General features: G+C 34.6%; 1 protein-coding gene across 13 annotated transcripts in view; it reads left to right on the top strand.

Moving 5' to 3' along the window:
• LOC127411478 (neurexin-3a-like) overlaps positions 1-12,758 on the top strand; it is a 501,739-nt gene that overhangs the window by 174,619 nt on the left and 314,362 nt on the right. For 12 of the 13 annotated variants that reach the window (XR_007892290.1, XR_007892289.1, XR_007892288.1 and 9 more), the window contains exons 10-11: positions 6,483-6,686; positions 11,475-11,501. Coding sequence is in view for 10 of the 13 variants with exons in the window: in XM_051647066.1 (XP_051503026.1) it covers positions 6,483-6,686; positions 11,475-11,501 (231 nt within the window). In the remaining 3 variants the exon portion in view is untranslated. The remainder of the gene's footprint in view (positions 1-6,482; positions 6,687-11,474; positions 11,502-12,758) is intronic. The other variant, XM_051647070.1, reaches the window with a different exon arrangement.

Raw genomic sequence — 12,758 nt, 5'->3', positions numbered from 1 at the left:
ATGTCCCTATTTGTTTTTGAAAATGTTATATAGGTTTAAGCATTTAAATTATGATTAATATCACTATTACTAATGGTCAATGTTTGTGCAATCAATTCTTTATCTTAAGTGCGATACATTAATTGTTACTTATTTTCTGTGTATTTCTGTTTTTCAGATTTGAAAACAATGTCACAAACCCCTGTAAATGACATTTCAAGCACATAATCTTACGTAAAACTCATCCCATAGCTTTCAAATGGACTGGGGAAGCTTCCCATTATTTTTAATAGTCACATTAAGGCCTGTGATTCTCTCTTAGATTAGTACAGTATATGATTTTTTGCTGTGAAAAACCTGAGCATTTTCCTCCATTAAGGCAAAATCATCTCTGCTTTTATGTTAAAAGCCACTTTGTTTCATGTATACTGTGTGAATATGACAGTGACTTAAAACCACATGTTATTTCTTTGTTCCTCCTTTATATTCAAGCTCTTTATAGAGAGTGTAATCAGCACCATTCGGGGATACATTTCATGTGCGGCAAAATAGAACCTACACCACTGATGCTTAGTTTAACGTGCATGTTTATAAAATGTTTATGTGGGTGTGACCACCTGCAAGTCTTTCTGTTTGCTGAATGTAATTTTCATGAGAACAGGCTTACAAACATGCACTGAACAATTTGCTGAATGATTTGGTTTTTGTATAAATGCTTTTCTGTTTCATATTTAGTAGGGGAACTCAACACGCACACTTGACACACATCTAAGGACATACTATAGACTTCTATTAATTTTAGGTAAAGCGAATTTTGGGTTCCCACGGTCATGGAAAACCTGGAAATATCAGGGAATAATTAAATTGTTTCTTCCATGCCTGACAAAGTTGTAGAAATTAAAACAATTTCAAAAGTCATGGAAAATGCAAGTTTTTCTCTACTCTAAAAAAATAGCTAGATATCGCTTTTGTTTAGAGCTTGTATAAAATAAAACTTGTTTGCAAGCTATTGTGATATGCGATTTGTCAGTGAATCTTTCTTGTCAGTCTGTTCTTTTTGGTTAATTAGATCAAATGATTCACAAATTGGTGATGAACGGTAAATGATCAATAAGCAAATTGGTTTGAATCTTAAATACGACCAGGACATTTTCTTAACAGGTTTCGAGAGAAGCACCTAGCTAACTTCTAGGGACAATTTTTATCCCAAAAGTATAGCAAAGTAAACCCACACACCCATAGAGACACACACGTGTGCTGTATTCACTTAGTTGTTTCATCCAGATTGGCAGAGGGTACATTTCAGCTGGTGTTCTGTTGTGCACAATAAAAGTGGTGTAGAGAGCACTTCAGTATTCATTTGTGCACATACGCTTGCTATAACCAGGTGCCTGAGATAGCCGATGGGCGAGTATATTGTTATTCAACAGCCTCTTGCAAACACAAGGACAGATACATTTTCAGACAGATGTAGACAGAAAGAGGCTTATGTTTAAGAGTATGTGGCAGTATGATGGCTTCTCCACTTACTTTACTGGATTGTGCAGTTTCAACAAGAATTACCTAAAACCTAAATCGGACAACTGGGCACCCCACTGCAGTGGCAGATGCAAAAATCATATTTTGCAGCATGGTGCACCACAGGAGTTAATAAAGGTTAAAAGACTAACTGAACCGCAAATGACAGAGTGTTGCACCTATTCCGATTTTAGGCACTGCCCACCAAAGGATCTCGGCTCTGCCGTGCATGAGTGAAGAGTAGTGATGCTGGGATTTAGATGCATCCCTGCTGCAAACATTAATGTTCATGTCATCCTCAGTTTAGGGTTTTTCGTCTGCTCTCCAGCAGGAAGACTGACAGTTTAATGAACATTGATTGGCTTTTATGTCTGATGTTTCTCTCAATATGTCATTGAGACAGAGCTGGGTACAGGTTAGGCTGATCCTTCTGTGCTGCATACATGATGATGATGATAGATCATATCTCAGATACACCTTAATTAAACTGCCCACGCTCACTCAGTATTAGAAACTAAATCAATACATTTGTATTCCAGAGCTGTGACCATTCGGGTTAATCGAAATGTTATGTCAAACATGATGAAAAACATGACGAAACGTGATGCCTATGCCTCAAGCAAGGCTAGTAACTTTATGAGAAAACAGATATACTGTGTATGTGCACACACAAATGCATGCACATAGTTCTCCTTTTAGTTTTAATTACAGTTTTTTTTTTTTTTTTTTTTTTTTTTGCAGTTACATAAATAGTCCTGGGGCGTGACAAATTAATTTTGAGAAGTACAAATATTCCCTGTAGTTTCTCTATTAAAATGATGTTATTGAAACTGCATGCATAACCCTTTAACAGACCTCTCTACTATTTGCTAAAGCACATTTTGAGATATGACATCCTGTTAAAAAACAAAACTGTACCCAACCTGATTGAGGCATCTTTACAATTTGAGTGCTTTATGAAAAACACAAAAATATATTTTTGATGACAGTAATAGCTAATAGTTATTTAATAGAATATGTATAAGGGAAGACACAGATAAGCAAGATTTGATTGTGTTCTAAAGAGATTGCCCATTTTGACTTATTAATTTGCCTAAAAATCTTTTTTCTTTTTTTTTTTTTTTTTGTAAAATTATACAGGTGAACAAATGTGATTTATCCCACACAAAGTTTTACCAGATTTAACACATCACCTGTTTTCATTACATAAAAGAGATATGTTTAGAGGGAAAGCCTTACATTTCAATGTAAAATAAGTCTATGCAGGACACGTGCTACACGTCATGTCAATGTCGTTAACTATTGGCACCTCCTCTTGAACGTGCATTAATACTTACTGTAGACTCACATGTGCATGCAAGATTTTAATGATGCTGACTAATAGCACTCAGTGTCTATGAAAGATAATGCATATCTAAAGGTTCACATGCATTAAAGAGAGACCAAAAAACGATTCTGATTAAACATTCCATCTATTCAGTCATCAATTAGTGTGATGGAATGTCAGTTAATGCCCTTACTGTATATAGCCCTATATATTGAATTAGCCTCTCCCTTGAGTAGTCCTTTTTTGCTGCTCATTTGCTCATCATGAACCGTGTTTCATTTGGGCATGTAATTAAATAAGTCCTGTGTTCATCATTTGCATGGGAAAACAAAAGCAGGGCTTAATTAATATACTGAAATGTCGGATGTGGATGGCATTTTTATACAGCCACATGAACTACATTAATTATTTCTGCTTACAAACCAAAAACGAGAGAGAGTTGTATGTTTTACGGGAGTATAGAGTGCACAACTGCCCTCACGTGTCCTCAAATTGATTTATGAGACGTTTGGAGAGGAAACGGCAGTGTATCAAATCTCATGTACTGTCTCAAGATAGCTGACTATACTGTGTCGATTAACAACGGTCTCTTATTGGGAAACACAGCCACCCTCTGAGGATCTCTCATGGCTCATTTCCCCACATGCAGAGGCACCAGAACCCTGGGGTCCTTTTAGCCCACTCAACCGAGCTTACAACGGCTGATATGAAAATATACTTCTGCTGTCTCACATTAAAAGTACATTTCTGATACAGGCTATAATTGCATATAGTTTTGCTTGTCAAGTTTTTTTTAAATAAGAAAAAGTACATTTTTGCCCTATATACTAAAAAAAGGCAGATCCAAGATCTATTAAGCTACTAAAAGGCAAATCTGTAGACCAATTAAATTCCAGATAGTCTGAATGCACTTCTACAGAGAGGAATATTGACAGCTGGGGAAATCAGAAATTGTTGCAAAGTCTACATGCATCTATAGATACAAAAGCAAACTTTATATTTGATTTAGTGTAGTCTGCTAGGAGTACAGATGTAGTTTACAAATAAATTCTGATGCATGCTTACACAAATCCAACATAGTCTCATGTCAACTCGTAATATGAGAAGGCAAAACCACAAGATATTGTATGGCTTGGCTTGTACAAAAAAGCACAACATTTATTCTTATTGGGAATAAATCAACAAACAGAATTTAAAATCGATATAAAACAGACATCATATAAGAGCTAGCCTCCTGACCAGCACTTAATTTTTAAGAAAGGAAACATCAGTGATTTAAGTGCAAACTTACATTTTTTATAGAGAAATAGACACTTAATGCATAAGTAACAATTTTATTTAAAAAATATATATTTAAAATATTTTACTTCTAATATCTTGATCTTTATAGTGTCTTGATATTAAATTGTTGACATTTTAGTTTTGATATCATAACAGACAGACATAACATATAGAACATGCAGGGGGTATTTACACTTGATCTTTTGGATAGCAATCCGAGCAGCAAAAAAGCATTAAGTGTATATACCCCCTTAGAGACACAATTTCGGTCTTAACGAATTTTTTACAAGATGTGATGTTACTGCATTTGCCTTTGCAGGGCAGTAAAGACTTGTTATCTCGATTAATTATCAATTATCAATTAAAGATAATGTAAAAATATCTAAGTGTAATATCAAACATTAAACTAGCTTGATATTGTGTGTAAATACTAAATCAGTGTGGATTCATGAATATTCATGAGCTCAGCCCTCTAAAACATGTTCCAGCTCCACTGCCCATGTGGCAAAAACATGGGCCGTCACTCTTGTCACGTCCTTGATGGCATGTTTCTATCCATCTGCATCAGCTCACTATTCAGTAACATTGATACAAAATCATTTTGATATGCTTTCACTCAGAGTTAATCGTCAGATACTGTAGAGGTTAGTCCCACTTATCTGTTTCTATTTCTCGCTGTCTTCACTGATGGCAAGTGTGAACTCAATTTCTCTCTCCCACTCTCTGCTTGGTATGCTGGGTGTAAAATTAACATTGGCGAGGCTCCAGGGATGATTGAAAAGCAACAAATCACACATAATAACATATTGATCACTTTGTAATTGTAGGGTTTCTCAGCGGTTACTATGTGTCGATATTTAGGACTCATGTTTCCAGAAAAGAGTTTTCATAGCTGAGGATTAAATGAGTATTTGTTGTTGCTAGCTCTATTATAAATATTCTCTGTGAGATACTGTGTGATCATTGAATTCACTTTTTATAGCATTGCATAATCCATTTTATTTAGCTGTATTATATTATGCAGTCTAATGAGCATTCTTTGAGTAAATGATGTAACAAAATTATTGTTAAATGAATAAATTAGTATATTTGCACATACACATTGAGTTGATTGGATCACATAATTTAGTTCTAAAAAAGCAAACTGTATTTTTATTTACTTATATTTATTAAATATAAAAACATATTTTTTTATTATTTAAAATAATTAACACTACTTTAAATTTAAATGGCACCTTTTTAAACAGTGCTTACATAGTGCTTTACAGAAGAAAAAAATATACATTATACAATGGGGTCCAAAAGTCATGTAAATATCTGGAAATAGAAACCTAGAACAGAAAGTTTTAAGATTTTGAAAAATTTAAAGCAAAGAAAAGTTTTGGTGTAAAATAAATGCACATTTGCACTATTTCTAAGTCACTGTTAAATGTAAGTGAATAGAGAGGACATCACTGCATCAGTCAGTCCCATCTTAGCAGTGTGCTTTGGTTGGGCGCTTGGCAGATTACTGAAATGTGCAGATGTGTGTTCAACATTGCCCATTGTAGAAAAGATTGTTTCATTTACCTGTTAAGCCGGTTAATCGAAACCTGTAGGAGGCTGGAACAGGACCTAAGGGCGTTTTCACACCTAGTTCCTTTGAGCACTCCAAGCGCCCTCAGAGCGATATAACGTGTATATGTGAACAACCCAAATGATCCCAGACCCCCCCAAAAGGACCCAAAAGCGAACCGTGCTCAGACCACCTCAGGAGGTGGTCTGATTACGGTTCGTTTGTGGGTCATTTTGGGGTTTGATTGATTTGTGCAATGTGAAAACGAAGAGGTACCAGTCTGCTTTGCATTTCTTTATGACATAAGTACCTTGAAGCTTGCCATACAAAGTTGCATTACATACAGTCTGTGATTTATTTGATCTAACCGTGTTTATTGTGTACTTCATATTCCAAATCACATTTTACTGTCCAAATAAGATAATTTTAAGCTAATGTAGAAATACCATGATTACCATGACCAAATTTTTGTGTCTCATTTTCCGTTCTTGTTGTGTATTGTGAGCACTCCAGGTGAACCACAGACCGGCCGCAGTCATAGCAGAGTAGCACGTGAATCGCCCTGTTGCGCGTACTGTTTGCGGAGGTTCGCGCCAAACTCCCATGAAAATACAATGTCAGTGAATAATCACTTAAATTTGGTCAGGAATTTTGGTCTAAATATTGGAATAAAATATTCACACATTTTCTGAAAAAGGTTTGGATAGAGCATGCTTTGTCCTTTCAAAATGTTTGCATTCCCCAAGTGCAGGGGACAGATTGTCAAAGATTGCTTTTATATCTCACTCCTCTAAACACATGTCTGTTCTTTTTTGTTTGCAGAGGCGTCCACCCTGAGCTATGACGGGAGCATGTACATGAAAGTGGTGATGCCCACAGTGATGCACACTGAAGCGGAGGATGTGTCCCTTCGCTTTATGTCTCAGCGGGCATACGGCCTGCTCATGGCCACCACCTCCCGCGACTCTGCCGATACTCTTCGGCTGGAGCTGGACGGAAGTCGCGTCAAACTCACAGTCAACTTAGGTATTGTATAAAACCTCCTCCTTCAGGATGCTGTGCTTCTCTCTCTCTCTCTCTCTCTCTCTCTCTCTCTCTCTCTCGCTCTCTCTCTCTCTCTCTCTTACTCTCTCTCTCTCTCTCTCTCTCTCTCTCTCTCTCTCTCTCTCTTACTCTCTCTTTCTCTCTGTCCATCAATCCAGCCCCACCCTCCCCTGACTCCATGTACATCAATAGTCATAAGAAGATATACTAAGATGTTGTTTTATTGTTTGCTTTATTTGCATGGTTCACCAGACATTTGATTAAGTTCAGTTTGATTTGATTGTCTTCTTAACTTGCAAAGAAATATACATCTTGAATTAAACTCAAATTTTAGCTACTAATTGATAAGGGTTGGGCGATATGACCAAAATCTTGTATTCATGGCATGAGTCATTTATTTATCATTATAAAGGTATATTTCACAATATAGTTATTTTTACTGGAAATTCAAAAAGTGATTATGTTTTAATAATGCACATTTTGGATGAAATCCTTTGCAAATGAAAGGCATTTCATTTGATTATTTTTTTTCTTTTTATTTGGAATTTGATGGCCACAAATCAAAAAATAAGACAAATTCTTTTACAAATGTAACACTTCAGTCAAAACATATTTTTTTTTTAAAAAAACGAACAGTTTAGACTCTGAATTCTGATTGGATGAGCCACATTCGAAGCCATTGTAAAATAGTCAATAAATGCGAACCTTTGAGTTGCAGTGTTGCCGGGAGTGGAGTAGTAGTGTCTGAAGAGGTGGGCATACTGTTTATGAAGGACACCCCCCCACCACCACCCCTTTATTTAAAATTAAATAAAATAAAGCATGCACATGGTCTCTGAAATTACTATATTTACATTTATATACAGTACATATGTAAAATGTGTAAGAAATATATATATATATATATATATATATATATATATATATATATTTTTTTTTTTTTTCATAAAAAAAGAATATTGGCTGTTGTAATTTTAGTCCCACATGCAGGGTTGGGAGGGTTACATGCTGTAAAATGTAATTTGTAACGTATTTCGTTAGATTGCTTAAGGTCAGTAACGTATTCTAAATACTTTGGATTACTTCTTCAGCACTGGTAGATTTTTTCACTTGTTTTGACTATGAAAAACCTAAATATCTTATGCAAGATAAAACAAGATAAATCAAATTGATAAAATCTTGTTTTAAGGATTTTTAGATATTTTTACAGAAAAACAATAAAACAATTATTATCAAGAATACGATTTTTGCCCTAATATCAAAGGTCGTACTAGAAAAAAGAAATTATGATCCAATGTGAATTTCTTGATAAAAAAAATATGATTGTGCCTGGTAATGTGCATGTAAAATGGCTAGAAATAACATTTTAGCTTAGCGTAAAGCTGACAATTTACACAAGGTTTAATTCTATTTCTTCCGCTCCAAACTTACTTCAAACTTACTTCTCTGTCTGCTCGTATGAATGTAACACATCATAAGAAAGTGTTTCACCGCTGTTCAAATGCACTTTGGATTGCATAATTTATTTGTATAAATGTTTTCCATCTGAAAGGACTAAATATTAAATGAAACAAATGACAGTATAATGCAAAGTAATCTCTTCAGTAATCAAAATACTTTTTGAATGTAACTGTATTCTAATTACCAATGATTTAAATTGTAATTGTAGTGGAATACAGTTACTTATATTTTGTATTTTAAATACGTATTCCCGTTACATGTATTCCGTTACTCCCCAACCCTACCCACATGAACATGAAAATGTATATCAAATTTTCTTGCTAGCATGGTGAACACTGCTAAGAACCATGGTATTGTAACTTGATGTTAAATATGTATTTAAATTAATAGGTGTCATTCATGTTCCTTTCATTAGGCTACTAGGAAAATTGTTAATACTTTGTAATTACTCTAATTAATAAACTAATATATACATAAAACGCAATAAACTATTAAGCATTGTATAGCTAATATGAGTGTAGTAATGTTCACATTAACATGTTATGTTGTATTACCATATATATATTTTACATAAGAATTGATGGTTATTTGTTTTATTTGTGCACTATAATGTGCTTTTCTGTGTATAGTGAAATTGTTTTCCTACTTAGAAATATAAATTGAAATTATTTAATATCACGAGAAAAAGGCACCACTGACAGCAGTAAAAGGCAAAAAAAAAAAAAAAGGAAAAAAAGACATTTTATATAATTAAGGGTAGGGTTGGGAACCGAGAACCGGTTCTATTCTTTAAAAAATACCGGAATGAAATAAATTTACAGCGCTAATTATGGTTATTCCAGGGATGCTTGTGTATCAGCATTAGATGCTGGAAATGTCCCGCCCCTTACTGAAACTGAAAATATGATTGGTTAGCTAATATCCAATCGCATCTGAAATGAGCGTTCTGATTGGTGGATCAGCTTAGTTGGACTGTCTGTCTTGCCGGTGCCATCAGTTGCGCTTCCACCTCCCGCAGCTCCATACGCATTTAGAGAGATTGAAAGTTCCGGGTCAAAATCCTACTCGCTGTCCTTGCGGCCTTACGCTTCATCACTTTTTTTAAGTGGGCATACGCAAAATCCTAAGAAAGATAGGTGGGCATACGGCGTATGCCTGCGTATGCCCTAGACTACACTACTGGTTGCCGGGGAACAGTAAACAACTTAACTCGTTCTTCGTTCTTGACTTGTATATTCACATTACTCCATTTGTCTCCATTGCTTTCACATGTAAAAAATGTAAAGCAGTCCTGCCCACAAATAGAAAAATCTTTACTGCCACTATGCTCCTGCCCACTAATAGCCATGCAAATATTTCTACTGCTTTATAAACGATATACAATAACAAAATCTCTACCAGTTGACACATTTCTAACTTTCCATGGCATAAAGTATTGTCATACCGCCCAGTCCTAATTGACACAATGTTTGGTGCATCTTTTGAATATACTGACCATGATCATTGTCATAATGATGACAAAAAGTCCTTTGAGTCAGTCACAGCACTGCCTACCAAGTCATTTTCCTTTGATATCGATTGTTTTTAAAAGATGAGTAATTACTTTTTTGATTACAGACACAAGTGTTGTGACTTTCTGATTGTCAACTGAACACTAATGATTGTCATCTTTTCTACATAATCATGTCTTCAATAACTCTTTTCCAAACTCATTTTCTGTCTCTGTTCCTCTGTATCACATTTGTGTTTTGGTTGGCACTTCCTTTCTGTTACATCACTTCCTTTTAACCACATCACCTCTCTCCCTCCCGTTCTCTGACACACATTCTACATGCTTTGTCAAAAGATGGTATTCACCCCTTCAAAGGCCCTTAGCCTGCGGCCCGGTCAGCAAACAGCCCGAGAACAGAGCTCTCAGCTTCACCTGCAGCTGGTAGCACCTCTCAATCCTCAACCCAGCACCATTACTGTTAGACCAGAGATGAGAGACCCTAACAGGTCATTAAGTCACTGTGTCATCATTAAAACAAGTGACATAACTCGCACCTCACTGCAGGTTTGACAGTAACACAGTAGCAGTGTGATCATCTGTGACAGCTCAGCCATAGTAGAGATAAACATATCCCACACACTGTAAACATACTGTATAGTCCTGAAAGAGACAAGAATGTCTTGTAACTGCATGCACAGAGAAATCTGCTGTACGATTTGACAGCCTTGCAGCCTTAAACCATACATTAACTGTATACATACAGTATGTATATCATTAGAGGTGTGCAGTGGACTGTCCTAGTTTCTAAAATGCCAGATTATTTTACTCTTCGGACACTTCAGACTTCTACAGCTATGCTTTTACAACCAAATAGAGACTCTAGTATTATTAATGGCTCATTTGAGTGGTACAGTGTGGAAGATCCAAGGAAGATATAGTTGGAGGTACAGAGGCCACTGCATGGTGCTGGTGCTTATTGGATCGAGGCTGTTTGCTCCCACTTTTCTGTTGCGGTTGACGACACATGGTAAATCCAGCCACATAGAGCCCAACCCAGAGCAGAGTGCCATTCAAAATCAGACAGCAGGTTAATAGACTAATTTAATTATATTACAAATTTAGAGCCATTAAATTACCTTATTTGCATATTTGGTTCTTTTAAACCAAGTCAATCAATATTTAGGATATTGTTTTGATATTTCAAATGGAAAATGCCCCAACACCAACTTCTTGCTAAATGTAATAAAGCTATTTATATTTAGCATATTTAGCTATTGAGTTGGTGTGATTTCAATGGGGGCAGGATCTCAGATAGATAAGTAAAAACATAATGACATTAAAAAAAAAAAAAAAAGCTCTGGGTTGAATAATCTTTGTGGTTGATTAGCTCCAAGCGGCCATTTTCTAACTTAATATAATCTGTTGGTTCCTACTGAACCCATATCATCTAAACATAGTTAAAAATGAATAAATTACTGATTCCTAAATGTGTAAAAGAATCAGTAAAACAAACCAATATATATACGTGTATATATATATATATATATATATATATATATATATATATATATATATATATATATATATATATAGGCTTGACTATTTACAGTATGTCTGTCTACTTTTTTGACAATTGCAGCCAAACCAATGAGATTGTGACATAGTATTTACATTAAATGGTTTTGTATAAATAAATAAAAATGGCCGCCTCTTTGCATGTGGACGTCCCCGGAAGGGTGGAATTATTGTTTTTGGATGTCTGCAGCTGTAACCTTGAAGGATGCAATTTCATCTGTCACTTATTCTCCCCCATCTAGACTGTATCAGGATAAACTGTAACTCCAGTAAGTTAACACTCAAGTTTCATTTTGCTCCTAATTATTCTCTTGTTGAAAGGAATGTCTTGAGTCTTGTTCCTTTTCCTCCATTAAGTCAAGGAGAGTTTGCATTTAGTGAAAGGGTCAGTTGATGAATCTCTCCAAATTGTGATAACTGATTCATAAATGGTGGTGACTTAAGGATCATGGCTTGTTTTTGATTATCTATAATTTACTTGTAATGTGGATTTATTTCCTACCCTATTAGCATCAAATAATGAAATGGCTAGGAATAAATTTGTACTTTAAACGTGTTCATGGAATCTTCTAAAGTTCTAGGTAGTTACTGCATTTAGTCTGGAATGCAACATTTAGTGTAAATCATTGCATGCACACATCTGCAATATTTTGTGCATGCTGAAATATGTATATAATTTACTTTAATATAAATTTTCAGTTTTTTTTTTTTTTTTTTTTTTTTTTTTGTGATGCAACAACTACAGTTTATGATTCTGCATTTAAACACCTTTTAAAGTCACCACTTAGCAAATACTATTCCCAAAAATAAATTAATAGGTATATTTTATGTATCTATATTCAGTGCACATAAAATACATATATTGATAGATATTAATTTCAGGTCATTATTATGATATGATGTGATATGTTTTGGTTCTTTGTTTGTTCATATGTTTACTAGGTTGGTTGTTTTTGTTTAAGTGAAACTACTGCCAATCATTTTAATAACAGATGTTATTATTGCTTGCAAGGAAACACTTTTTAACTGAAGCATATATGATTGCTATGGTTAAGATAGAATTAAACACTGTGTTAAATGTTAAAATAAAATTATATTCAGTGTAGGCATATCCTGTGTTTCTGAGAAAAGGGGTACAGAAACATCCTTTTTTCAATACTACATTTAATTTAGTATCACCATTACAGTGTACTTTTAGTAGAGAAATCAAGGGTCTGCTTTTACTCATAAATAGGAATTGGATTCTCTCAGTGGCAATGTTTTGACATGTGAAAATAGTAAAAATAAATAAATAACATCGATTTTATTATTCATTGTGCAGTTTTGTTTTTCAAAACAAATAAAACTACTAATTGATTTGGATCTGACTTATATTGCCAATGTGGCTTTTCATATTTAACTGCAATTAAATGTGTTATCATCTAAATATTTGCATGCCTATGTTGGCTATTAGAAAATATACGTTACAGTACAAACCTACATGAATGCATGATAAATCTTATAAATGACTTTTTGTATTTACGAAT

The sequence above is a fragment of the Myxocyprinus asiaticus genome, chromosome 20 (genome assembly GCF_019703515.2).
Source record: "Myxocyprinus asiaticus isolate MX2 ecotype Aquarium Trade chromosome 20, UBuf_Myxa_2, whole genome shotgun sequence".
Classification (NCBI taxonomy): Eukaryota; Metazoa; Chordata; class Actinopteri; order Cypriniformes; family Catostomidae; genus Myxocyprinus; species Myxocyprinus asiaticus.
This window is presented reverse-complemented; position numbering and strand designations above follow the sequence as displayed.